The following is a 26451-nucleotide window of genomic DNA, read 5'->3' on the forward strand; positions in this document are numbered from 1 at the left end:
AGAATAATTGTCAGGTGAGGGCAGAGTTTCAAGAAGGAGAAGATGGGTATTGTAGTCAAATGTTACAGTGTAGTGTGTTAAGATGAGGATTAAGAAGAGGCCTTTGGCTTTGGCATCTCTGGTAACTGGTGGCTTCTTCAAAGAGCATTGTCAGCACCGTGCTGTGTGGGGGGAGTGGTAAAGGAGTGGAGAATGGGAATATAGGCCAGTGATTCCTGAATACTGTTCTTTGGTAATCCAACAACAATAAAATTGCCTGGGTTATCCCACCGCGGAACCACTATAAAACCAAACCAGTTGCTGTCCAGTTGACTCTAACTCATGGTGACTCCATGTGTGTCAGGGTAGAACTGCTCCATAGGGTTTTTAGTGGCTGATTTTGGGAAGTAGATTGCCAGGCCTTTCTTCCAAGGCACCTCTTGGTGGACTTGAACTGCCAACCTTTCGGTTAGCAGTGAGAACATAATAATTTGTACCACCCAGGGACTCCAAGAACCACTGTATGGCCTGGGAATGTATATTTTTAAAAAGTTCCCCAGGTGATTCTGATGAACACTCATGCTTGGGAATTACAGATGTACTTTTCAAACAGTTTAGCAAGGATTGTCTTGCCATCAAGACGGGTTGGTGTCTTAATTATCTATCTAGTGCTGCTATAACAAATACCACAAGTGGGTGGCTTTAACAAACATATTTTCTCAGTTTAGGAGACTAGAAGTCCAAATTCAGGGCACCAGCTGTAGGGGAAAGCTTTCTCTCTCTGTCAGCTCTGGAGGAAGGTCCTTGTCTCTTCAGCTTTTGCTTCTTGGTTCCTCGGAGATGTGTCTTGGCATCTGTCTTTCCCCATTTCTGCTTCTCTCTTGCTTGTTTAATCTCTTATATCTCAAAAGAGATATCTTCAAGACACACCTTATACTAATCCTGCCTTATTAACAGAACAAAGACAGCCCATTCCCAAATGAGATTATAACAACAGGCATAGGGGTTAGGATTTACAACACATATTTTTTGGGGACATAATTCAGTTCATAACAGTGAGTTGATATTTTGAGGCAACCTCTTTTTCCAAACACAAAGCAGTGATTGATAAAATAACAAAAACAGAAAACCAAAGGGACATAAATGAAGCTCAAAAAAAGAATAAGCATTTCCATGACTCAGAAAGGGGGTAGAACACAAAGCAGTAAATGGGACTATAGCTGGGAACCTGCAAAGGCAGCCAAGGTTTTCGCTTCTTTGAGGTAACAGGGAGGGGCAGTTGGAAATGGGCTCATTGTTGGAAACCATGGGCCAGGCTAGGGCTTCACTCTTGAGAGAGATGTTTCTGAGTTTAGTTCTAGGACTACCATATTATACAACTTCGGGAATCAGATTGTGATTATGCAGTGCATCTCTTGGAGTAGTGCAGTGCCCAGCCTGTCTGGCTGTAAGGAGTAGCTTTGCTGCCGTCTGCTGCCAGAGGCCACTGCATTGTCTGGGAATCGAATTCAGGTCTCCTGCATAGAGGGTGCGAATCCTACCACTGAACCACCAGTGCTCTCAGGAACCTGCTGTCTCAGGGTATATCCTCACTGTTGTTGCCAAGAAGAATCTCTTGATTTAAATAAACCAACTCTAAGAAAAATATTTGAGAGATAACTGGGGAAATTTGAACAGTGACCAATTATTTAATATTAAAAATTATAAAATTTTAGGGTGTGATTATATTATAGTGTTAGAAAAAGGCAGTAAATAGTAGATTCTCAGTAAATGTTTTTATGAATAACAAAAAGAACTTCCATCAAAAAATGTACCTGTAAAGGAAGATTCTCAAACAAATGAAGCTATCTAATATTAGGAAAGATATGCAATTAAATCAACAATCAAAAAAGCAGTTCATCCTGGATAACATAAAATACTAAAGTACATAGGATTTTCAAAGAGATAAGGTAGAGATTCACAGCCCTTAAATTAAAACAGTTATGAAATCTAAATAGACAAAAGAAGATCAGGTGGATATAAAAATAACAGAAACATTAGAAATGGAAAATATAATTACTGTAATTAAAAAAAAATGGTACTATTGAATGGAAAAGGCAGCAAAATGTCAGTTCTTTCCCAAATTAATCTATAAACTCAGTGCAGTGTCAATCAAAATGCCAAAAAAAAAAAAATGTTAATGGTAGTTCAAATTCTTATGGTAAATAGCCAAAGTAACATTAACCCTTTTAAGACCAAATTATTTTTTGCTTCGAGTTTTGGTGATACCATGTATTTTCATTAATGGAAGCATGCTGAATCATTGCGTGTTGTTGAATTTTTGGTAGGTAGTATGGATTTTTTTTCTTGCTCTCCCACAAGCCTACCCTTAGAGAGGGACATACATCGCCCCACTAATTCTACTCCTCAGAATCCCACTGAGTACGTGGATATATATATCCCCTCAAATTTTTCAAAATTTCTGTTTTTCCTACTAAAAATGCGCAAACCTTATACATCACCTTGTAGAAACAGTAATTTGTGTCACATGACAGTTTATTTGGTTTCAAACCATAAGGGCCCCCGCCTTGTGGCAGCATTCACTGTCAGTGGAAAAGCAGCTTCCTAATGAAGCTGAGAGACAGAAAATGTTGATGGACAACCATATGTGTCACTGGTCATGAAAAGAACAAATTGAGGGGCATACTCTTCAGATGCCACAACTTACAGAGCTGTAGTGATTAAGAAAGGATCAGGTATGGACAAGACCAGTGAGTGGAACAGAATACAGAGCCCGGAAGAGATTGATATATAGAAATTTGCTACATGACAAAGGTGATATTGTGAATCAGTGGGGTCCTGGTTTAATTGCTAATGTGAATTGAGGTGAAAAAAATTAAGAGCCCTAAAAACTCAAAAAACCCATTGCTGTCAAGTTGATTCTGACTCATAGTGACCCTATTGGATAGAGTAGAACTGCCCCACAGGGTTTACAAGGCTGTAAATCTTTATGGAACCAGACTGCCACATCTCCCTTCTGTGGAGCGGCTGGTGGGTTCTAACCGCCGACCTTGCCGTTAGCAGCCGAGAGTTTAAATGTGTTACCGGGACTCCTTCAAAACCCATTGCCTCTAGTGTATTCTGACTGATAGCGACCCGTAGGGATTTCCAAGGCTATAATTATTTACAGATTTACTGTGAAGATTTACCCATAGGGGTTCCCAAGGCTGTAAATATTAACATGCAGAGTGGCTGTTGGATTCGAACCACAGACCTTTTTCTTAGCAGTCAACCTCTTAAACACTGAACCACCAGGGCTTCTATAAGAGCCCTGAAGGTTATAACCTAAAGGTTAGTGGTTTGAAGCCACCCAGTGGTACTGCAGAAGGAAGGGCTGGCGATCTTCTTCCACAAAGATCATAGCCAAGAAGACCCTGTGGAGCAGTTCTACTGTGTAACATACTGGGTAGCCATAAGTCAGAATTGATTTGGTGGCAACAGGTTTGGTTTTGGTTTTACCTCACAGCTTATCAAGAAAATAAATTCTGTGTGGAATGACGTAAGGAAAATTTAAGCCTTTTAGAAGAAATATAGGGTAAATAACTATGTCCTCAAGGAAAGATTTTTAAAATCTATGAATAAACCAAACGAAACCCATTGCTGTTGGGTTGATTTGGACTCATAGTGACCCTATTAAAATGCATACCAGGAGATGATAATATGTGGGCTTTAGAGCCAGGCTGTCTGTTTCAGATTTCAGCTTTAGCAGATTTGGGTAAGTTATATAATCTTTCTGTGTTTGTTTCCTCATTTTTAAATGAGGGTGATGATGATAAAACAACCCTCACAATGGAATTGTGAGGATTAAATGAAATAATCTATATGAAGTGCTTAGAAAAATGGCGAGTAAGCACTCAGTAAGAGTTAACTGCAGTGATTGTTCATGTTATTAAAAAAATAAAGCATAGACTGTAAAGAAAAGGATTGATAAATCTGACTTTATTAAAAATAAAAACTTCTGTATGGAAAAGATAATGTAAACAAAATAGATATATAAGCCACTGATTGGTAGGAGATATTTGCCATACATTTAGCTGAAAACTGATTAATATTCAGGACCTATGAAAATCTCAGTCAAATTACTAAAGAAAAGAGAACTCATTAAAAAAAGAGAAAAGAAAATGACTGAAGTAACATTGCCCAAATGGCAAATGAGTGGATTTAAGAGTTGCTCATTCTCACTAGTAATCAGAGGAGCACAAATTAAAATAAGATAGCTTGTCATACTTACTAATTGGTAGAAACTCAAGCCTGACAACACTAACTTTTGGAATGCAGCGATGCTCACCATGGTACCACCAATGCCACTCTGGCAATACTAACTTTTGGGAAGGAAGGAGAGAAATATGAACACTTCTACATGAGTTGTGAAGTAGTAAATTAGTACAGCCACTTTGGACAGCATTTTGTCAGTGTCTGGTATTGTAGTTAGCTGGTGCTGCTGTTAACAGAAGTACCGCAAGTGCATGGCTTTAACAAAGAGAAATTTATTCTCTGACAGTCTAGGAGGCTAGAAGTCCAGAGTCAGGGTGCCAGCTCCAGGGGAAGGCTTTGTGTCTCTGTCGACTCTGGAGGAAAGTCCTTGTCGTTAATCTTCTCCGATTGTGGAGCTTCTCAGTGCAGGGACCCTGTTGCAAAGTACACGCTATTCTCCTGGCTCTTGTTTTTTGATGGTATAAGGTCTTCATGTCTCTCTGTTCCCTTCTCTCTCTTTTTTCTCAGAAGAGTTTGATATAACGCAAAACCTAATCTCGTGATTGAGTCCTGCCTCATTAACATAACTGCCTCTAATCCTGTCTCATTAACAACATACAGGTAGGATTTACAACACATAGGAATATCACAACAGGTGACAAAATGGTAGGCAATTACATAATACTGAGAATCATGGCCTAGCCATGTTAACAGATATTTTTTGGGGACATAATTCAATCCAGGACATCTGGTAAAGTTTGAAGATACCTAAAACCCACTCCCACTCCTGGGTACAAAGCCCAGAGATCTCCTAGCAAAAGTGCATACAGAAATACATATGAGAATTGCAGTGTAATATTGAAAACAATATAAATGTTCACTGGAAACAGAGTGGATTAATATTGTATAATTATACAAGGGATATTATTTGTTAGTTAATAAAGTTTAACTGTATTTATCAACATTTATAAAGAGACAATGTTAAGATCAAGTGAGAAGTAGTGTGGTACATTTTTTAAAGCTTAAAAAATACTGTGTATAATTTATGGACCTCTTTAAAGTGTTCAGGAGCAAAGATGTCACCTTGAAGACTAAGGTGCGCCTGACCCAAGCGATGGTATTTTCAGTCACATCATATGCATGTGAAAGCTGGATAATGAGTAAAGAAGACTGAAGAAGAATTGATGCCTTTGAATTGTGGTGTTGGCAGAGACTATTGAATATACCATGGAGTGCCAGAAGAACGAATAAATCTGTCTTATAAGAAGTACAACCAGAATGCTCCTTAGAAGCAAGGATGGCAAGACTGCGTCTTACATACTTTGGACATGTTGTCAGGTGGGATCAGTCTCTGGAGAAGGACATCATGCTTGACAAAGTACAGGGTCAGAGGAAAAGAGGAAGACCCTCAACGAGGTGGATTGACACAGTGGCTGCAACAATGGGCTCAAGCATAACGATTGTAAAGGATGGCGCAGGACCGGGCAGTGTTTCGTTCTGTTGTGCATGGGGTTGCTATGAGTCGGAGCCGACTCGACGGCACCTAACAACAACAACAACAACAACATAGTTTATGGAGACCCACACATGTAATAAGCATATAAAAACATTCATGGGAGTACTTCCAACCTCAGGATAGTGGTTACCTCTGTGGAGCAAGGGAAGGAGCTTTAACTGTGTCTCTGATATTTTATTTCTTTATAAAATGATCTGGAGCAAATATAGCAATTTTAAAATTTGTTGAATCTGGGTGGTAGGTATATGGCTGCTTTTTTATTTTCTGTGCTTTAAGTGAAAGTTTACAAATCAAGTCAGTCTCTCACATAAAAACTTATACACATCTTGCAGTGTACTAGCTGCTCTGCCCTAATGAGACAGCAAACTCCTCCTCTCCACCCTGTATTCCCTGTGTCCATTCAGCCAGCTCCTGTTCCCCTCTGCCTTCTCATCTCCCCCTGCAGACAAGAGCTACCCACATAGCCTCATGTGTCTACTTGAGCCAAGAAGCTCACTCCTCACCAGTATCATTTTCTGTCTTATAGTCCAGCCCAATCCCCATCTGAAGAATTGGCTTTGGGAATTGTTCCAGTCTTGGGCTAACAGAGGATCCAGGGACCATGACCTCCAGGGTCCCTCTAGTTTCAGTCAGACCATTAAGTCTGGTCTTTTTACAAGAATTTGAGGTCAGCATCCCACTGTTCTCCTGCTCCATCAGGGATTCCCTGTTGTGTTCCCTGTCAGGGCACTTATTGGTGGTAGCTGGGCACCATCTAGTTCTTCCAGCCTAGGGTTGATGTAGTCTCTGGTTTATGTGGCCCTTTCTGTCTCTTGGGCTCATATTTACCTTCTATCTTTGGTGTTCTTCATTCTCCTTTGCTCCAGGAGGGTTGAGACCAATTGATACATCTTAGATGGCTGCTTGCTAGTGTTTTAAGACCCCAGACGTATGGCTGCTTTTTATATGTTCTATGATTTTCTCTGTGTTTCAAAGATCATCTAGGGAAACGGTAAGAAACAAGTTTCTTGATTAAAGGACTTTGACAAACTGGGTGGTAGTATGAGAGGAAAGTAACTGAAGGTATTTTTTTTTCTCATAGCACAGCGTCTTTACATAATTAAAGAATGAAATAAGTAAAAGGGAAAGATGGATAACATGAGAGTGTTTTTTTTTTTGATGAGGCAAGTTAGTAATGGAGATGAGAAAAAATAGGATTTTATAAGTCCTGGAAAGGACATAGGATGTAATTTCTTTGTTGACAGGAATGGAAGAATAAAAAGGAGATGAAAATAGGAATGCAGTTTGAGTTGGTGAAGTCATTTAAGGAAAATAAGTATTTTCTCAGGTATAAAAATTGAAATCAATTTTCTAGAAGTTGATAGATGTGAGAGTTGAGAAGATTGGAAGGATATGAAGAGTACTTGTAAGGAATGAAATAAGGATACATAAAAAGGTAGAACAGTAGCATTCAGAGTCAAAGTGAGATTGAATAAAATTTGTAATGGTGCCAACTCAGGCTAGTTGTATAATTTTGCCAGCTTTGTTGAGCAAGCCGGGGTAGGATCTCTTTGTTGTCACTGACATACCACCTCACCTACCCATCCTGGGGGAGAGTCAGACCCTGGAATTTTCTGAAACTACGTCCATCTCCGTAGCAGGTCTTTCTCATGTGTTCTTTTTGTTATAACTTTTATCTAGTTTAATTTCTTTGTTTATGTCATTTCATCATGTTTTTAATGAATTTCATAAGATTTATGCTCCATCGATGGCATTCTTTCTTGATTTGCTTTATCCTGAAGAGATTGGGGTGCAGTGTGATTAGATTTGTGCAGTTATTACTATCCACCTTTTTCCAGTCTTTAGTGAGGGTCTTCAAGTATAAGGAAAGAACTTGGTTCTAATGCCAGGTACTTTAGAAACATTAGAAATAGTTGAGGATAAGATAATTCATCTTGTACTGTTTGATATATGGAATAACTGAATTAATATACTAAAACATGGATTTTTTTTTGGCAAGTTTCTATTTTAGGAAGTGCCCAGATTTGGACGATAAAATGCAATAATTATGTGGTTTCAATGAGACTGTTTTTAAAATCGCTGTATTGTACAATTTTTTTTTTTTTTATATTGTACAAGTGGTTAAGAGCTATGGCTGCAAACCAAAAGGTTGGCAGTTTGTATCCACCATTTGCTCTTTTGAAACCCTATCGGGCAGTTCTACTCTGCCCTATAGGTTAACTATGAGTCAGAATCGAATCCACTGCATTGGTTTTGGTTTGATTTTTGGTTTCATACTAAGAGAAGAGCTGGATTTCGTGTTCTAAAAGTATAATCAACATGATTGTTAAGCTTTTCTTTCTTGAGCATCAGAAAACAATAATTATGGAATGACTTCTAAATGTTTCACATTATTTTTTGTTACAGTTTTTTGCCAAGAAAATGATCTGCACAATCTTGAACATGTACTATCCATGCTGATGGGAGAGGATCCAATATGAATATAAGTGATGGAGGAAGACGACGCTTTGAAGATAATGAACATACGTTACATATATATCCTGGGACTATTTCAGAAGGGACAATCTACTGTCCAATTCCTGCCAGAAGAAACTCCACAGCTGCTGAGGTGATTGACTCTCTTATAAACAGACTCCATCTTGACAAAACAAAATGTTATGTTCTAGCAGAAGTAAAGGAATTTGGTGGAGAAGAATGGATACTCAATCCAACAGACTGTCCGGTTCAGCGAATGATGTTGTGGCCCCGAATGGCTCTGGAAAATCGCTTAAGTGGAGAGGACTACCGCTTTCTTTTAAGGGAAAAAAATCTTGATGGATCAATCCATTATGGAAGTCTTCAGTCATGGCTACGGGTAACAGAAGAACGCCGCAGGATGATGGAACGAGGTTTTCTTCCACAGCCACAACAGAAAGACTTTGATGATTTATGTAGCTTACCTGATTTGAATGAGAAAACTCTTTTAGAAAACCTACGAAATCGCTTTAAACATGAAAAAATTTATACCTATGTTGGCAGTATTCTAATAGTTATTAACCCATTTAAGTTTCTTCCTATTTATAACCCCAAATATGTAAAAATGTATGATAACCACCAATTAGGAAAACTTGAGCCCCACATTTATGCTGTGGCCGATGTAGCTTATCATGCGATGCTTCAACGCAGAAAGAATCAGTGCATTGTGATTTCAGGAGAGAGCGGTTCCGGGAAGACTCAAAGCACAAACTTTCTTATTCACCACCTTACTGCCCTCAGTCAGAAAGGATTTGCCAGTGGAGTAGAACAGATTATTCTTGGAGCTGGGCCAGTACTTGAGGTAAGTGTGTAGAAATATTTTTATCACTCCTAAACATATCTTAAAAATATTTTTTAAAAAGGTATTCGATAGATGTTACAAGATGAAATAGAACTAATTGGAAGTTTAGGCATCATTTGTAGTTACTAAGGGAAACTGTACTTTGTGAATTCTAGTATTTCTATTTAATTAACTTGATAAATGCACAGCTTCACATTAGGATCATGGAAGATGGGAAAACAAAAACGGCAGTGTGAAAGATTGAAGGGAGAAAGAATGTGACAGTGGTCATTCTTTTTGAAATGGTGTCATTGGGTATAGTGATGCAGAAGAAAGAGATGACTGGAATTATGTCTCTCTGTGAAGGGAGAAAGCAGGGTCAGGACTTCTGTCTGTAGGACGGACTGTAATCGGGCTGTGAAAGGAGGTGGTTGGGGAAAATACTCTTGCCAGTGTGTTTGCATCTCTGCAACTTCAAGGTCCATGCCTGCCATTGAAACTCTTACGGGTTCACTTTTGAAAATGTAGAGAATATGGGGAAAAGATGTTCAGTTGTAGAATTTTTTAGAAGTAATACTATGAAATGTAGAAAAGAGAGAATACTGTTTTAGTTTTAAACCTGAAAGGAAAAGGCAGTATTACTTAGTTTTTTTTTTTTTTCAAACAGGTTGTGTGAAATATAGTTGAGATACAGTAAACTGCATACATTTAAAGTGTACAGTTTGATAAGTATTGACGTGTATATACCACCACCATAGTCAAGATAGTGAACATCTGTTATCCCAGAGTTACTCCTGTCCCTTAGTAATTCCTTTCTCACACTGCTCTCAGCCCACTCATCTACAGCAACTACTGATTTGCTTCTGTCAGTATAGTTTGCATTTTCTAGAATTTTATATAAATGGAATCATGTAGTATGTATCCATATTGTTGCATATGTCAGTAATTAATTTCTTTTTATTGCTGAGTAATATTCCATTGTTTAGATATACCTCAGTTTGTTTATGCTTTCACCTACTGATGGACATTTGAGTTGTTTCTAGGTATATTTTAGGTATACAGTGGTATCTCATTGTGGTTTTAATTTACATTTCCTTACTGATGTATGATGTTGAATATCTTTTCATGTGCTTATTTGCCGTCTATATATCTTCTTTAAAAAAAAATTTATTTCCCTAAATTTTACTTATTTCATTGTTGAGAGTATACCCAGCAAAACATACACCAATTCAACAGTCTCTACATGTACAATTTAGTGACATTGATTACATTCTTTGCGCTGTGCAGTCATTCTTACCCTCCTTTTCTGAGTTGACATAAACTCACTGCCCCCTAAGGCTAGTGATGCGGAACATCTTTTCATGTGTTTGGTGGCCATTTGAATGTCCTCCTTGGTGAAATGTCTCTTCAGGCCCTTTGTCCATTTTATGATTGGATTATTTGTCATTTTGTTGTTAAGTTGTCAAGGTTTTATGTTATTAGGTTGTCCGAAGATATTCTCCTGGTCGATAGTTCGCCTATTCACTTTTTTGGTAACGCCTTTTAATGAACAAAGGTTTTTAATTTTTATAAAGTCCCATTTGTTTATTTTGTTTTTTGCTTGTTGTGCTTTTGTTATTATATTAGATAATCCACTGTTGAAAGCTAGCCTGACAGTGTTGTCCCCACTTATTTTTCTAAGAATTTTATGGTTTTAGTGTGTACATTCAGGTCCTTAATTCATTTTGAATTTGTTTTTGTGTGTGGTGTGAGGCATGGACCCTGTTTCATTTTTCTGCGTGTGAAAATCCAGTTTTTCTCAGCACCATTTATTTAAGAGACTCTTCTTTCCCTATCAAATGAACTTATTAGCATCCTTGTCAAAAATCAGTTGACCATAGATGTATGAGTTTATTTTTGGACTCTGAATTTTATTCCATTGGTCTATGTGTCTATTGTTAAACCAGTACCAGGCTTTTACTACTATAGCTGTATAGTATGTTTTAAAATCAGGAAATGTGAATCTTCCCACTTTGTTCTTTCCTTTCAGCATCGTTTTAGCCATTTGGGCGTCTTGACAGTTGAGGATTGGTTTTTCTATTTCTGTAAAGAAGGCTGTTGGGATTTTGATCGAGATTGCGTTGAATCTATAGATCGCCTTTGGGTAGTATTAACAACAGTATTAAGTCTTCCAATCTATGAATATGGAACATCTTTCCATTTATTTAAGTCTTCTTTTATCTCTTTTGGAGTCTTGGTGGTGTGGTGGTTAAGAGCTTGGCTCCCAACCTAAAGGTTGGCAGTTCGAATCTACCTGCTGCTCCTTGGAAACCCTGTGGGGCAGTTCTCCTCTGTCCTGTAGGGTTGCTATGAGTCAGAATTGATTCAACGGCAATGGGTTTTTGGTTTGATTTTTATCTCTTTCAGCAGTGTTTTATAGTTTTCATTGTATAAGTCCTTCATGTCCCTAGATGCTGTTGTGAATAGAATTGTTTACCTAACTTCCCTTTCAGATTTCTCATTGCTGGTATAGAAACCCAACTGGTTTTTTCTTTGTTGATCTTGTACCTTGTAACTTTGCTAAATTCCTCTATTAGCTTTAGAAGTTTTCTCGTGGACTCTTTGGGATTTTCTGTACATAGGACCATATAATCTGCGAAGAGAGACAATTTTACTTCTTTTCCAATCTGGATACCTTTTATTTCTTTTTCTTGTCTTATTGCTTTGGCTAGGACTTTTAATGCACTGTTGAATAGAAGTGGTGAGATTGGGCACCCTTGTCTTGTTCCTGATTTCAAGAAAAAAGTTCTAAGTCTTTCTCCATTAAGTACAATATTGGCTGTTGGCTTTTTATATATGCCCTGAATCATAGTGAGGAATTTCCCTTATATTCCAGTCTCCTTTAGGGTTTTCATCAAGAAAGGGTGTTGAATTTTATCAAGTGCTTTTTTACATCCATAGAGATGATTATGTTGTTCTTTTCCTTTGATGTGATATATTACATTGATTGATTTTCTAATGTTGAACTGTCCCTCCTTGCATTCCTTGAATAAATTGCACTTGGTCATGGCGTATGACTCTTTTAACGTGCTGTTAGACTCTGTTCAGTAGTATTTTGTTGAGGATTTTTACATCTGTACTCATAAGAGGTATTGGCCTGTAGTTTTCTTTTTTTGTATCTTTGTCTAGCTTGGGTATCATGGTTGTATTTGCTTCATAGCATAAATTAGGGAGTATTTGTTTTCTGTCATTTGGAAGAGTTTGAATAGTATTGGCATCAGTTCTTCTCTTAATGTTTGGTAGAATTCCCCAGTGAAGCCGCCTGGTCCAGGGCTCTTTTTTTTTTGGGGAAGGTTTTGGATCCCTGATTTGATTTCTTCACTTGGGACTTTCTGTTTCCTCTCGAGTCAGTTTAGGTAGGTTGGGTGCTTCTAAGAATTTGTCCATTTCATCTAGATTATCCCGTTTGTTGCCATACAGTTGTTAAAAATGTTGTTGTTAGGTGTTGGTTCTGACTTATAGTGACACTTTGTGCAACAGAGTGAAACACTGCTTTTTCCTGCAGGATCCTCACAATTGTTGCTATGCTTGAGCCTCTTGTTGCAATGTCATTCTGTCTCATTGAAAGTCTTCCTCTCTTTTGTTGACCCTCTGTTTTACCAAGCATGATGTCCTTCTTCAGGGACTGGTCCCTCCTGATAATATGTTCAAAGTATGTGAAATAAAGTCTTGCCATCCTTGCTTCTAAGGAACATTCTGGCTGTACTTCTTCCAAGACAGATTTGTTTGTTCTTCTGGCAGTCTGTGGTATATTCAATATTCTTTGCCAACACCATAATTCAAAGGCATTGATTCTTTTTCGATCTTCGTTATTCATTGTCCAGGTTTTACATGCATATGAGGTAATTGAAAATACCATGGCTTGGGTCAGGCACACCTTAGCCTTCAAAGTGACATCTTTGCTTTAAAGAGGTCTTTTGCAGCAGACTCTTTGAAACCTAGGAGGCTGTGGCCCCACCATTTGAGATCTAAGAGACCGTGGCCCCTACCCTGAAACTGAGAAGGCCATGTTCCTTCCAGCAGGTCTGCTGATTTCCATGCCGCTCCAGGGATGGTCCTTTTCTTTTCTTGGAAGACAAAAGGTGTAGCTCCTTTGACCTGTTTCCTGCTTGTAGAACTCCAGGAGGCAGATAGCGTTCTCTCCTTTCATTCTTTGTCGCATTCAGTCGAGCTAATGGGTTTTCTGGTATGATAGTTGGTTAGATCCATCAGTGACAGGCTTAGTCTCTTTAACAACAGCTGTGTAGCCATGTCCTTGGTGAGCATTCTAGGATACATATCCTTAGTTTGTACAATGAAATTTTCCAAATCTTTTAAGTTCTGTTTCAGTTTTGCACAGTTCATTTTAAGCCTATCTTTTTTCTCCTGCATTTTACGGTAAGTGGTGGGGAGAAACCATGTGACTCTTAAGATCTTGCTTAGAAGTCTCCTCAGCCAGGTATCCAAGTGCATCACTTATAAGTTCTACTTTCCATCAAACATTTGAACATAATTCAGACAAGTTCTTTGCCACTACATAAAAAGCATCACCCTTTCCCGTTTGTCCAATTACACGTTCGTCGTTTTCTTTAGAAGCCTCACCCTGAGCACGTTTAACGTCCACATTTCTAGCAACATTCTTTTTCTGGTGCCATATGTGTTCTCTGAGACGATAGAGACATTCTCTGTAGCTCTCCTCACTTCCTTCTGAGCCTTCACCAGAATTGCCTTTGATGTCCTTAAGTCTACCTGTAGTCTCCTCAAGGCAATCTAAGCTTTTACTGTTAGGCACCTCAGAACTCTTCTAGCATCTACCTATTACTGAATCCAAAATTGCTTCCATGTTTTAGGTGTCTGTTAGAGCAGCACCCCCACTTCTTGGTACCAAATTCTGTCTTAGTTATCTACTGCTGCTTAACAGAAGTACCACAAGTGGATGGCTTTAACAAACAGAAAATTATCTTCTTACAGGTTAGGTGACTGGAAGTCCGAATTCAGTGTACCGGCTCTAGGGGAAGACTTTCTCTCTTTGTTGACTCTGGGGGAAAGTCCTTGTCTCTTCCAAGCTTCTGCTGCTGGGCAGTCTTCATGTGCCTTAACATCTCTCTTCCCCGTCGGTGCTTCTTTTATGCTTGTTTAATCTCTTTTATATCTCAAAGGAGATTGACTGAGACACACCCTACATTAATCCTATCTCATTAACAGAGCGGAGACAATCCTTTTTCAAGTGGGATTATAACTACAGACAGAGGTTAGCATTTAAAACACATGTTTTCTGAGGACACAATTCATTCCATAACTGAGTTACACTGAAGGATTTAAAAAATTGTTTCTTTTATAAACTTTATTTTTTAGAGCAATTTTAGATTTGCAGAAAAATTGTGCGGAAAGTTCTGGCTCATTTTTATCTTTATACTTTGTGATGGTCTCTAGTTCCCTCCTGTCTTGGCAACTGTTCCTCTTGAGGCTTCTGGTACTCCACAGTTGCTTGAGATAATTGATCTGTCCCACCCATTCCACCACTGCCCTGAACCATTAAGCTCAGTCAGCTCTCCATCCCTATAGCCATGCTCACTGCTCCTGCTTGTCTGTGAGGATCTTCAGACCAAGAATACTCTTTTCCTCTCTGCTCACCCTGAGCCCCAGCCTTGGGACCTTCCCGTAGCAATGCCTTCTGAATTCTTGCTGGCACTGAACTCTTTGCCTTTACTTAGATCGATCTCTGGCTGGCCAGATACAGCTTCTTCTTGGGCTGGGAGGGCTTGAGGGTAGATGCCAAGCCTCTTCCTTGTACCAGCTATTCCCACAGGAGTCTGACCAGGGCCAGGTGCTCCTCACCAGTTATGTAAATAGTGTCATATTACCAATTCAGTAAGGAAAGGAAAAATTCAGACCTTTTTGAGAAGGAGAGAAGGTGGGATTTTTTTTTTTTTTTAATTTATATTGTGCTTTAAGTGAAAGTCCACAAATCAAGTCAGTTTCTCATTCAAAAATTTATATACACCTTGGAATATTTTTTGCAATATACTCCAAGTTGCTCTCCCCAAATAAGACAGCACACTCCTTCTCGCTGCACCCTGTTTTTGTGTCCATTCAGCCAGCTTCTGACCCTCTCTGCCTTCTTATCTCTCCTCCAGACAGGAGCTGCCCACATAGTCTCATGTGTCTACTTGACCCAAGAAGCTCACTCCTCACTAGTATCGTTTTCTATGCTATATTCCAGTCCAACCCATGTCTGAAGAGTTGGCTTTGGGAATGGTTCTTGCCTTGGGCTGACAGAAAGTCTGGGGACCATGACCTCCGAGATCCTTCTAGTCTCAATCAGACCATTAAGTCTGTTCTTTTCATGAGAATTTGAGGTCTGCATCCCACTTCTCTCCTGCTCCTTCATGGGTTCTCTGTTGTGTTCCCTGTCAGGGCAGTCATCGGTTGTAGCCGGGCATCATCTAGTTCTTCTGGTCTCAGGCTGATGTAGTCTCTGGCTTACGTGGCCCTTTCTGTCTCTCGGGCTCATAATTACCTTATATCTTTGGTATCCGTCATTCTCCTTTGCTCCAGGTAGATTGAGACCAATTTATGCATCTTAGATTGCCGCTTGCTAGCGTTTAAGACCCCAGACACCACTCTTCAAAGTGAGATGCAGAATGTTTTCTTAATAGATGTTATTATGCCAATTGACCTAGATGTCCCCTGAAGCTATGGTCCCCACACCCCCACCCCTGCTACGCTGGCCTTCAAAGAGTTCAGTTTATTCAGGAAACTTCTTTGCTTTTGGTTTAGTCCAGTTGTGCTGACTTCTCCTGTATTGTGTGTTGTCTTTCCCTTCACTTAAAATAGTTCTTGTCTGCTATTAGTAAATAGCCCTCTTCCTCCCTCCTTCCCTCCCTCCCTCCCCATTCTCGTAACCATCAAAGAATATTTTCTTCTCTGTTTAAAGTATTTTTCGAGTTCTTATGATAGTGGTCTCATACAATATTTGTCCTTTTGCAGCTGACTAATTTCACTCAGCATAATGCCTTCCGGATTCCTCCATGTTATGAAATGTTTCACAGATTCATCGTTGTTCTTTATCAATGCGTAGTATTCCATTTTGTGAATGTACCATAATTTATTTATCCATCCATTGATGGGCACCTTGGTTGCTTCCATCTTTTTGCTATTGTAAACAGTGCTGCAGTGAATATGGGTGTGCATGTATCTGTTCGTGTAAAGGCCCTTATTTCTCTAGGTTATACTCCAGTGATTGGGATTGTTGGATCATGTGGTAGTTCTATTTCTAGCTTTTTAAGGAAGCACCAAATCACTTTCCAAAGTGGTTGTACCGTTTTACATTCCCACCAGCAGTGTATAAGTGTTCCAGTCTCTCCACAACCTCTCCAACATTTATTATTTTGGGGTTTTTGGATTAATGCCAGCCTCGTTGGAATGAGATGGAATCTCATTGTGGTTTTGATTTGCATTTCTCTTAATGGCTAATGATCGTGAGCATTTCCTGATTTACCTGTTAGCTACCTGAACGTCATCTTTAGTGAAGTGCCTGTTCATATCCTTTGCTCACCTTTTAATTGAGTTATTTGTCTTTTTGTAGTTGAGTTTTTGCAGCTTCATGTAGATTTTAGAGCTCAGATGCTGATTGGAAGTGTCATAGCTAAAAACTTTTTCCCAGTCTGTAGGTAATCTTTTTACTCTTTGGGCGAAGTCTTTGGATGAGCATAGGCCTTTGATTTTTAGGAGCTCCCAGTCATCTAGTTTCTCTTCTGGTGTTTGTGCATTGTGAGTAATGTTTTGTATACTGTTAATGCCATGTATTAGGGCTCCTAGCGCTGTTGCAATTTTTTCTTCCATGATCTTTATTGTTTCAGATTTTATATTTAGTTCTTTGATCCATTTTGAGTTAGTTTTCGTGCATGGTGTGAGGTATGGGTCTTGTTTCATTTTATGCAGATGGCTATCCAGTTATGCTAGCATCATTTGTTGAAGAGACTGTCTTTTCACCATTTAATGGAATTTGGGCCTTTATCGAACATCAGCTGCTTATATGTGGATGGATTTATGTCTGGATTCTCAGTTCTGTTCCATTGGTCTATGTATCTGTTGTTATACCAGTACCAGGCTGTTTTGACTACTGTGGCTGTATAAGAGGTTCTAAAATCAGGTAAAGTAAGGCCTCCGACTTTGTTCTTCTTTTTCAGTAATGCCTGGTTATCCAGGGCCTCTTTCCCTTCTATATGAAGTTGGCGATTTGTTTCTCCATCTCATTAAAAAATGTCATTGGAATTTGGATCAGAATTGCATTAAATGTATAGATCGCTTTTGGTAGAATAGACATTTTTGTAATGTTAAGTCTTCCTGTCCATGAGGAAAGTATGTTCTTCCACTTATGTAAGTCTCTTTTGGTTTCTTGCAGAAGTGTACTATAGTTTTCTTTGTATAAGTCTCTTACATCTCTGGTAAGATTTATTCCTAAGTATTTTATCTTTTGGGGGGCTACTGTAAATGGCATTGATTTGGTGATTTCCTCTTCGATGTTCTTTTTGTTGGTGTAGAGGAATCCAGCTGATTTTTGTATGTTTATCTTGTATTCCGATACTCTGCTGAACTCTTCTATTAGTTTCAGTAGTTTTCTGGAGGATTCCTTAGGGTTTTCTGTGTATAAGATCATGTCATCTGCAAATAGAGATACTTTTACTTCTTCCTTGCCAATCTGGATGCCCTTTATTTCTTTATCTAGCCTAATTGCTCTGGTTAGGACTTCCAGCACCATGTTGAATAAGAGTGGTGATAAAGGGCATCCTTGTTTGGTTCCTGATCTCAGTGGGAATGTTTTCAGGCTCTCTCCATTTACGGTGATGTTGGCTGTTGGCTTTGTATCAATGCCCTTTATTATGTTGAGAAATTTTCCTTTTATTCCTATTTTGCTGAGAGTTTTTATCATGAGTGAGTGTTGACCTTTGTCAAATGCCTTTTCTGCATCAATTGATAAAATCTTGTGATTCTTGTCTTTTGTTTTATTTATGTGGTAGATTACATTAATTGTTTTTCTAATGTTGAACCATCCCTGCATACCTGTATGAATCCCACTTGGTCATGGTGAATTATTTTTTTGATATGTTGTTGAATTCTACTGGCTAGAATTTTGTTGAGGATTTTTGCATCTACATTCATGAGGGATATAGGTCTGTAATTTTCTTTTATTGTGGTGTCTTTACCTGGTTTTGGTATCAGGGATATGGTGGCTTCATAGAATGAGTTTGGTAGTATTCCGTCCTTTTCTACTCTCTGAAATACCTTTTGTAGTAGTGGCGTTAACTCTTCTCTGAAAGTTTGGTAGAACTCTGCAGTGAAGCCGTCTGGACCAGGGCTTTTTTTTGTTGGGAGTTTTTTGATTACCTTTTCAATCTCTTCTTTTGTTATGGGTCTATTTAGTTGTTCTACCTCTGTTTTTTCTGGGACCTTTGTTTGTGTTAGTTTAGGTAGGTAGTGTGTTTCTAGGAATTCATCCATTTCTGCTAGGCTTTCAAATTTGTTTGAGTATTGTTTTTCATAGTAATCTGATATGATTCTTTTAATTTCAGTTGGGTCTGTTGTAATATTGCCCCTCTCAAAGGGGTTCATTTCTTATTCAGGTTATTTGCTTCCTCTCCTGTTTTTCTTTTGTCAGTTTGGCCAGTGGTTTATCAATTTTGTTGAGTTTTTCAAAAAACCAGCTTTTGGTCTTATTAATTCTTTCAATTGTATTTCTCTGTTTTCTATTTCATTTAGTTCAGCTCTAATTTTTATTATTATTTTTTTTTCTGGTGCCTGTGGGTTTCTTTTGTTGCTCTCTTTCTATTTGTTCAAGTTGTAGGGATAATTCTTTGATTTCGGCCCTTTCTTCTTTTTGGATGTGTGCATTTATTGATATAAATTGGCCTCTGAGCACCGGTTTTGCTGTGTCCCAGAGGTTCTGATAGGAAGTATTTTCATTCTCATTGGATTCTGTGAATTTCTTTATTCCATCCTTAATGTCTTCTATAATCCAGTCTTTTTTGAGCAGGGTATCATTCAGTTTCCAAGTGTTTGATTTCTTTTCCCGTTATTGATTTCCAGTTTTATGGCCTTATGGTCAGAGAAGATGCTTTGTAATATTTCAGTGTTTTGGATTCTGCTAAGGCTTGCCTTATGACCTAATATGTGGTCTATTCTAGAGAATGTTCCACGTGCACTAGAAAAGAAAGTATAGTTGGTTGCTGTTGGGTGGAGTGTTCTGTGTATGTCTACGAGATCAAGTTGGTTGATTGTGGCATTTAGATCTTCCTTGTCTTTATTGAGCTGCTTTCTGGATGTCCCGTCCTTTACTGAAAGTGGTGTGTTGAAGTCTCCTACTATTATTGTGGAGCTGTCTATCTCACTTTTCAATGCTGATAGAGTTTGTTTTATGTATCTTGCAGCCCTGTCATTGGGTGCATAAATATTTAATATGGTTATATCCTCCCGGTGTATTGTCCCTTTAATCATTATATAGTGTCCTTCCTTATCCTTTCTGATGGATTTAACTTTAAAGTCTATTTTGTCAGAAGTTAATATTGCCACTCCTGCTCTTTTTTGATTGTTGTTTGCTTGATAAATTTTTTTCCATCCTTTGAGTTTTACTTTGTTTGTGTCTCTAAGTCTAAGATATATCTCTTGTAGGCAGCATGTAGATGGATCTTGTTTTTAAATCCATTCTGCCACTCTCTGTCTCTTTATTGGTGCATTTAGTCCATTTACAGTCAGGGTAATTAAGGAATAGGTATGAATTTAGTGCTGTCATTTTGATGTCTTTTTTTGTGTGTTGACAGTTTCTTTTTACCACTTGATTTTATGTGCTGAGTAGATTTTCTTTATATATTGTCCTTTGCTCATATTTGTTGTTGTTGATTTTGTTTCTGCTGAGTCTGTATTTTTCCCTTGCATTTTATTTTGATGAATAGGATAGTTTGTCGCCTTCGTGGTTACCTTATTATTTACCCCTATTTTTCTAAATTTAAAACTAACTTTTATTTCTTTGTATCGCCGTATCTTCCTCTCCATATGGAAGGTGTATGATTCCATTTCTTAGTCCCTCTTTATTATTTTAATGTTGTCTTCTTTTGTATAATAACATCCCCGTTACCCTGCGTTGGGCTTTTTTTTTTTTTTTTTTTAATCTTGCTTTGTTTTTTTGGATTTCCCTGTCTGGGTTGACTTCTGGTTGCTCTGCCCAGTGTTCTAGTCTTGGGTTAATACCTGATATTATTGATTTTCTAACCAAAGATCTCCCTTTAGTATTTCTTGTAGTTTTGGTTTGGTTTTTACGAATTTCCTCAACTTGTGTTTATCTGGAAATGTCTTAATTTCACCTTCATATTTAAGAGACAGTTTTATTGGATATATGATTCTTGGCAGGCAGTTTTTTTCCTTCAATTTTGTAAATATGTCATCCCACTGCCTTCTTGCCTGCATGGTTTCTGCCAAGTAGTCCAAGCGTATTCTTATTGGCTCTCCTTTTTAGGTGACTTTTCTTTTATCTCTCGCTGCTCTTATAATTGTCTCTTTATCTTTGGTTTTGGCAAGCTTGATTATAATATGTGTTTGGTGACTTTATTTTAAAATCTACCTTATGTGGAGTTCGATGAGTATCTTGGATAGATATCTTTTCATCTTTCACAATATCAGGAAAGTTTTCTGCCAACAAATCCTCAACAATTTTCTCTGTATTTTCTGTTATCCCTCTCTGTTCTGGTACTCCAGTCACTCACAGGTTATTTCTCTTGATAGAGTCCCACATGATTCTTAAGGTTTCTTCATTTTTTAAAAATTCTTTTATCTGATTTTTCTTCAGATATATTAGTGCCAAGTGATTTATCTTCAAGTTCAGAAATTCTAGCTTCTACTTGTTCAATTCTGCTACTCTTTCTACTGAGTTATCTAATTCTGTAATTTTATTGTTAATCTTCTGAATTTCTGATTGCTGTCTATAGATTTTTCCAGCTTATTAAACTTTTCATTATGTTCCTGAATAATCTTTCTAATTTCTTCAGTTGCTTTATCTGTGTGTTGCTTGGCTTGTTCTGTGTATTGCCTCATTTCCTTCCTGATGTCTTGATGGGTTCTGTATATTAAGCTTTTGTATTCTGTATCTGGTAATTCCAGGAATGCACTTTCATCTACAAGATCTCTGGATTCTTTGTTTTGAGAGGCTGTTGAGGTGATCATGGTCTGTTTCTTTATGTGACTTGATATTGACTGTTGTCTCCGAGCCACCTATAAGTTATCGTATTAGTTTATGCTTGCTTACTGTGTCGTAGCTACTTGCTTTGTTTTGTTTTGGTATACCCCTATGGGTTGCTTGAGTGAGCTAGCTTGATTATGTTCGCCTTTGGAGCTCTGGTGTCCTGTCCTCAGCTGGCTAGAGCTGTTATCAGGTGTATCAGTCTAGGAGTCCATTCAGTTTTCTTGTATGAATTCAGCTGAGGTGTCCAGATAGCTGATATCAAGTGTGTGGTATAGGCTGTGTCTTAGAGGGGCAGGGGTGATTGGCGTATATACCGGTATCTGATTGCTGCAGGGGGTCACACTCTGAACGAGGCAGGGGGCTGAGAACCGACCCCCAAGTGTCTCTGAGGAAAATGTGTCTCTGTTCCCTAGAGCGTGCAGGTGGGTGGGTTCTGCAGAGGGACCATGGGCACTCAAAGTTTTTGTTGTAAGGACTGGGAGGTACTAGTTATCTTTGGACCTCTGCTGTGGGTGGCTGGGTGACCTGAGTGGAGCAACCAGTCCGTAGGTCCCAGTTGTTGATAGGTGAGGGCCTTGTTTAATAGGCAAAGTAATGTCAAACGTCAAACACCCACCTGTCCACCACATAGCTGAAATGGTTGGAGTTTACCAACAAGGGCCTATTCTCCCGAAATAGGCCCACACAGGTCCATGCAGAAGGGAAAAGTGCTCAAGGTCCACGAACAGTTTATGCCTGGACAGGAGCCGTTTCTGTCCTGAGCTCCCCCGATTAATGGAGCTAGCAAATTATCTTTTCTCCCCAGGTGCAAATTTTTTCCTTCCCCAAGTCTGGGAGGATGGCTCTAGGTGCTCATCAGGGTCTATCTCAGGCCCAGGGATTCAGCCGTGAAGCCGGCTTGGGGGTGGGGAGGGGTGCGGTAAAATATACGCAAAGACTTAGCCTTTGCCAGGAGTGCCATTCTCATCAGGTTCCAGAGGCGTGAGCAGGCTGTGTGCCTGGCTGCTTCTGCCTGAGGAAACTGCGGCCGGACGCTAGTACCAGCCTGCCGCTGCCCCCACCGCCGCTCTGGGAATGGTGCCTGAGGGCTCCCTGTGATTCAGGTCCGGTAATTCCTCTCCACTTCTGAACGGTTTCTTCCTCCCCCTGCCCCTCAGTTCGTTGTCTAAGCTTGCCTTTGATGCTCAGGACTCCCAGCTTGTCACAAATATACTTGTTTCACTTGTTTATTTTGGTCTTTGTTATAAAGAGGGCTCGACGGAAGCGTCTGTCTATTCCGCCATCTTGGCTCCGCCTCCCTCTTCATTTCTTAAAATTCTTTACCGTGATTTTTCTTTGAGTGTATTGGTGCCAAGTGTTTTATGTTCAGTCTCACTAATTCTGCCTTCCACTTCCTCGGTTCTGCTCCTCTGATTTTCTATTGAGGTGTCTAATTGTGTAGTTTTATTGTTAATCTTCTGAATTTCTGATTGCTGTCTCTCTAGGGATTCTTGCAGCTTATTAAATTTTTCATTATGTTCTTGAATAACCTTTTTTATTTCAGCTGCTTTATCTTTGTGTTCTTTTGCTTGTTCTGTGATTTGCCTGATCTTTTGAAGAGTTCTGTATATTAATATTGTGTATTCTGCGTCCGGTAATTCCAGGAATGCACCTTCATCCAGAAGATTCCTTGATTCTTTGTTTTGAGAGCTTGTTGAAGCAATCATGGTCTTCTTTATGTAATTTGATCTTGACTGTTGTCTCTGAGCCATCTATAAGTGAGCCGTCTATAAGTTATTGTATTAGTTTTTTTTGTTTGCTTACTGTATTGTAGCTTCTTGCTTTGTTTTATTTTGATATGCTCAAATAGGCTGCTTGAGTGAGCTAGCTTGATTATTTTCTCCTCTGAAGCTCTAACGTCCTGTCTAGAGCTGTCATCAGGTATATGAGCCTAGGAGTCCTTTTACTTTTCTTGTAAGGATTCAGCTGAGGTGTCCAGGTAGTTGGTCATCAAGTGTGTGGTACAGGCTCTGTCCTGCAGTCTTAAAGGGGCAGGGGTGGTTGGTTTAGGTACAGGCATCTGGTTGCTGCAGGGGTTCATGCTCTGAACAAGGCAGGGGGCTTGACAATCGTTCCCCGGGTGTCTGTGAGGAAAGCGTGTCCCTGTTCCTTAGAGTGCACAGGTGGGTGGGTTCTGCATATGGATCATGAGTTGCCAGTGCTTTTGGTTGTAAGGACTGAGAGGTAGCCATTTTCCTTGGATCTCTATTGTGGGTGGCTCGGTGATGGGGGTGGAGCCACCAGTCCTTATGCCCCTGATGTGGGTAGGCGAGGACCCTGTTTAATAGGCAAACCCGTGTCAAACATCAAATGCCCATTTCTCCATCACACAGCTGAAACAGTTGTAGTCTGCCAACAAGGGCCTGTTCTCCTGAAACAGGCCCACACAGGTCCATGCATGGGGGAAAGGTATCAAAGTCCATGAGCCGTTTATGCCTGAACAGGATCCGCTTCTGTTCTGAGCTCCCCAGGTTAGTGAAGCTGACAGATTATCTTTTCCCCCAGTTGTGAATTTATTCCTTCTCCATGGCCAGGAGCATGGCTCTGGGTGCTCAGCAGGGCCTATCTCAGGCCCAGGGAAATCAACAGCTACTGAAGCTTGCTTGGGGGCTGAGGGCACGGTAAAATATACAATAGTACTTAGCTTTTGCGGAGAGCACCTTTCTTCTCTGGTTCCGGAGGTGTGAGTAGTTTGTGTGGCTGGCTGTCTCTCCCTGAGGAAACTGTGTCTGGAGCCCCACTGAGGTTGCTCCATGGAATGGTGCCTTAGGGTTCCCGGCGATTCAGGTCTTGGAACTCCTCTCCACTTCTGAACCGTCTCTCCCTACAGCTGCCTCTCAGTCTGTTTTCCAAACTTTGCCTTTGATGTTCAGGGCTCCTAACTTTTCATAAATGTAATTGTTTCAGTTGTTTTTTTGGGTCTTTGTTGTAATAGTATCCCTGGAAGCATCTGACTACTCTGTTACCTTGACCCTGCTTCCTGGGGTGGGATATTTTTAATAGCTTACATGGAAAAGAGAGGTTTAACAGTATCCTTGATCCAGTCTTCAGAACAGTTCCCATTTTTCTCCTCCTCTGTCCTCTGGTCTACCATCAGTTATCAATTTAAGCAATTTCCTCTGGAATTTATGCCTGTCAATGAGAACCATAGACTCTGATGTCTTTCCTTACACCCAGTAGGGGGGAGTGATGATGCAGGGACTGGCAAGGAGGATTCTAGGCACAATTTATGGTATTGGGCGTATTCGTGACTGGAAGAGGAAATGAGCCTTATTTCTCCCCTCCTCTTAGACTCCTGACTGTACTCTGGACGTCTAGCACTGTGCCATGGGACACTTCTGGGCCTTCCACTGCTATGTGCTACTGACCACCTCTCCATGTCCACATTTTCCAAGGACCGATACCCTATGTTACACTTTTGTCCACCTGAGCACCACTGGGGTGGTATCCCTGATAAGAGACCGAGCTTTCACTGACTGGCTGCCCAGGAGCCCTGACTATGCTGACCTGTTTGCAATGGACTTGTGTCCTTGGTAATATGCCAGACACTGCCTGGTCAGCATGTCCCACTTCCTGATGGTGTGGTTGGCACTGCACGTGAAGGCAGCTTCATTCCCCACCTGGCAGAAGTCATATAGTTTTTGTGTCCTGCAGATGAGGGGAAACGTGAGTACACTGATGGATTTTTTTTTTTTTTTAGATAATAGTTTGCTAGTATGGTGAATTATTAAGATGGATTTTTGAATGTTAAACCATCCCTACAATACTGGAATAATCAGCACTTGGTCATGATGTATTATCCTTTTAATGTATTGTTAGATTCAGTTTTCTGAAATTTTGTATAGAAGTTTTGCATCTGTGTTTATGGGAGATATTTGTAATTGTCCTTAATGCCATTATTTTTTGTATAGAATAATGCCAGCCTCATAGAACGAGTTGAAAAGTCTCTCCTCCATATTTGGAAGAGCTTGTGCAGAATTGGTATTACTTCTGTCAGTGTCAGAATTTACCAATGAAGCCATCTGAGTCTGGAGTTTTCTTTATGGGAAGGGTTTTTTTTTTTTAGCTAAAATCCTGAACCACTGACCTTTTTACTGTCTTTATAGTTTTGCCTTTTCCCGAATGTCATATAGCTGGAATTGTACACATACATAGCTTTTTCGATTGACTTGTTTCACTTACTGCCATGGATTGAATTATAGCCCCCCAAAATGTCTGTCAGTTTGTCTAGACCAGAATTCCAGTATTACGTGATTGTTCACCATTTTGTCCTCTGATGTGATTTTCCTGTGTGTTGTAAATTTTACCTTTGTGATGTTAATGAGCTGGAATTAGAGGCAGTTACGTTAAGTAGGGAGGACTCAGTCTACAGATTAGGTTGTATCTTGAGTTAATCTTTTTTGAGATACAAAAGAGAGAAGTGAACAGAGAGACAAGGGGACCTTTTTGCCACCAAGCAAGAAGATCCAGGAGTGTGCATTCTTTAGACCAGGGGTCCCCTGGAGCTGGCACCCCGAAGTCCGACTTCTAGCCTCCCAGACTGTGAGAGAATATATTTTTCTTCGTTAAAGCCATTCACTTGTGGTATTTTTGTTACAGCGGCACTAGATAAATAAGATGCTTACACAATGCATTTAAGGTTCCTCCATGTTTTTCTGTAGCTTGGTAATTCTTTGTTTAACTTTTTGAAGAACCATCAAACTTTTCCACAGTGTCTGCACCATTTTATATTCCTAGCAGCAATGGATGAGGGTCCCAGTTTCTCCACATCCTCTTCAACGCTTGTTCTTTTCTGTTGTCATTCTCTGAGTTATTTCTTTACTTTTTTGGTAAAGTCCTTTGATGCATATGTTTTTAGTTTTGATGAAGTATAGTTTATCTCTTTTGTCTTTTGTTGCCCATGCTTTGGGTGTCATATCTAAGGATTCATTGCCTAAAAGAAGGTCTTGAAGCTTTACTCCTATGCTTTCTTCTAAGAGTTTTATGGTTTTAACTTTTATGTTTTGATCATTGTTCTGTTTTGAGTTAATTGTTGTATACAATGTGAGGTATGGGTCCAAACTCATTGTTTTGCATGTGGAAATGCACTTGTCCCAGCACCCTTTGTTGAAGAGACCCTTTCTCCATTGAGTGAGT

General features: G+C 39.5%; 1 protein-coding gene across 16 annotated transcripts in view; it reads left to right on the forward strand.

Moving 5' to 3' along the window:
- MYO9A (myosin IXA) overlaps positions 1 to 26451 on the forward strand; it is a 247598-nt gene that overhangs the window by 29682 nt on the left and 191465 nt on the right. For 15 of the 16 annotated variants that reach the window (XM_023552876.2, XM_064267321.1, XM_023552874.2 and 12 more), the window contains exon 2: positions 8135 to 9044. In XM_023552876.2, the coding sequence (XP_023408644.2) occupies positions 8205 to 9044 (840 nt within the window). In that variant the 5' untranslated portion in view covers positions 8135 to 8204. Of the gene's footprint in view, positions 1 to 6580; positions 6720 to 8134; positions 9045 to 26451 lie in introns of those variants that run through there. The other variant, XM_023552878.2, reaches the window with a different exon arrangement.

The sequence above is a fragment of the Loxodonta africana genome, chromosome 13 (genome assembly GCF_030014295.1).
Source record: "Loxodonta africana isolate mLoxAfr1 chromosome 13, mLoxAfr1.hap2, whole genome shotgun sequence".
NCBI classification, from domain to species: domain Eukaryota; kingdom Metazoa; phylum Chordata; class Mammalia; order Proboscidea; family Elephantidae; genus Loxodonta; species Loxodonta africana.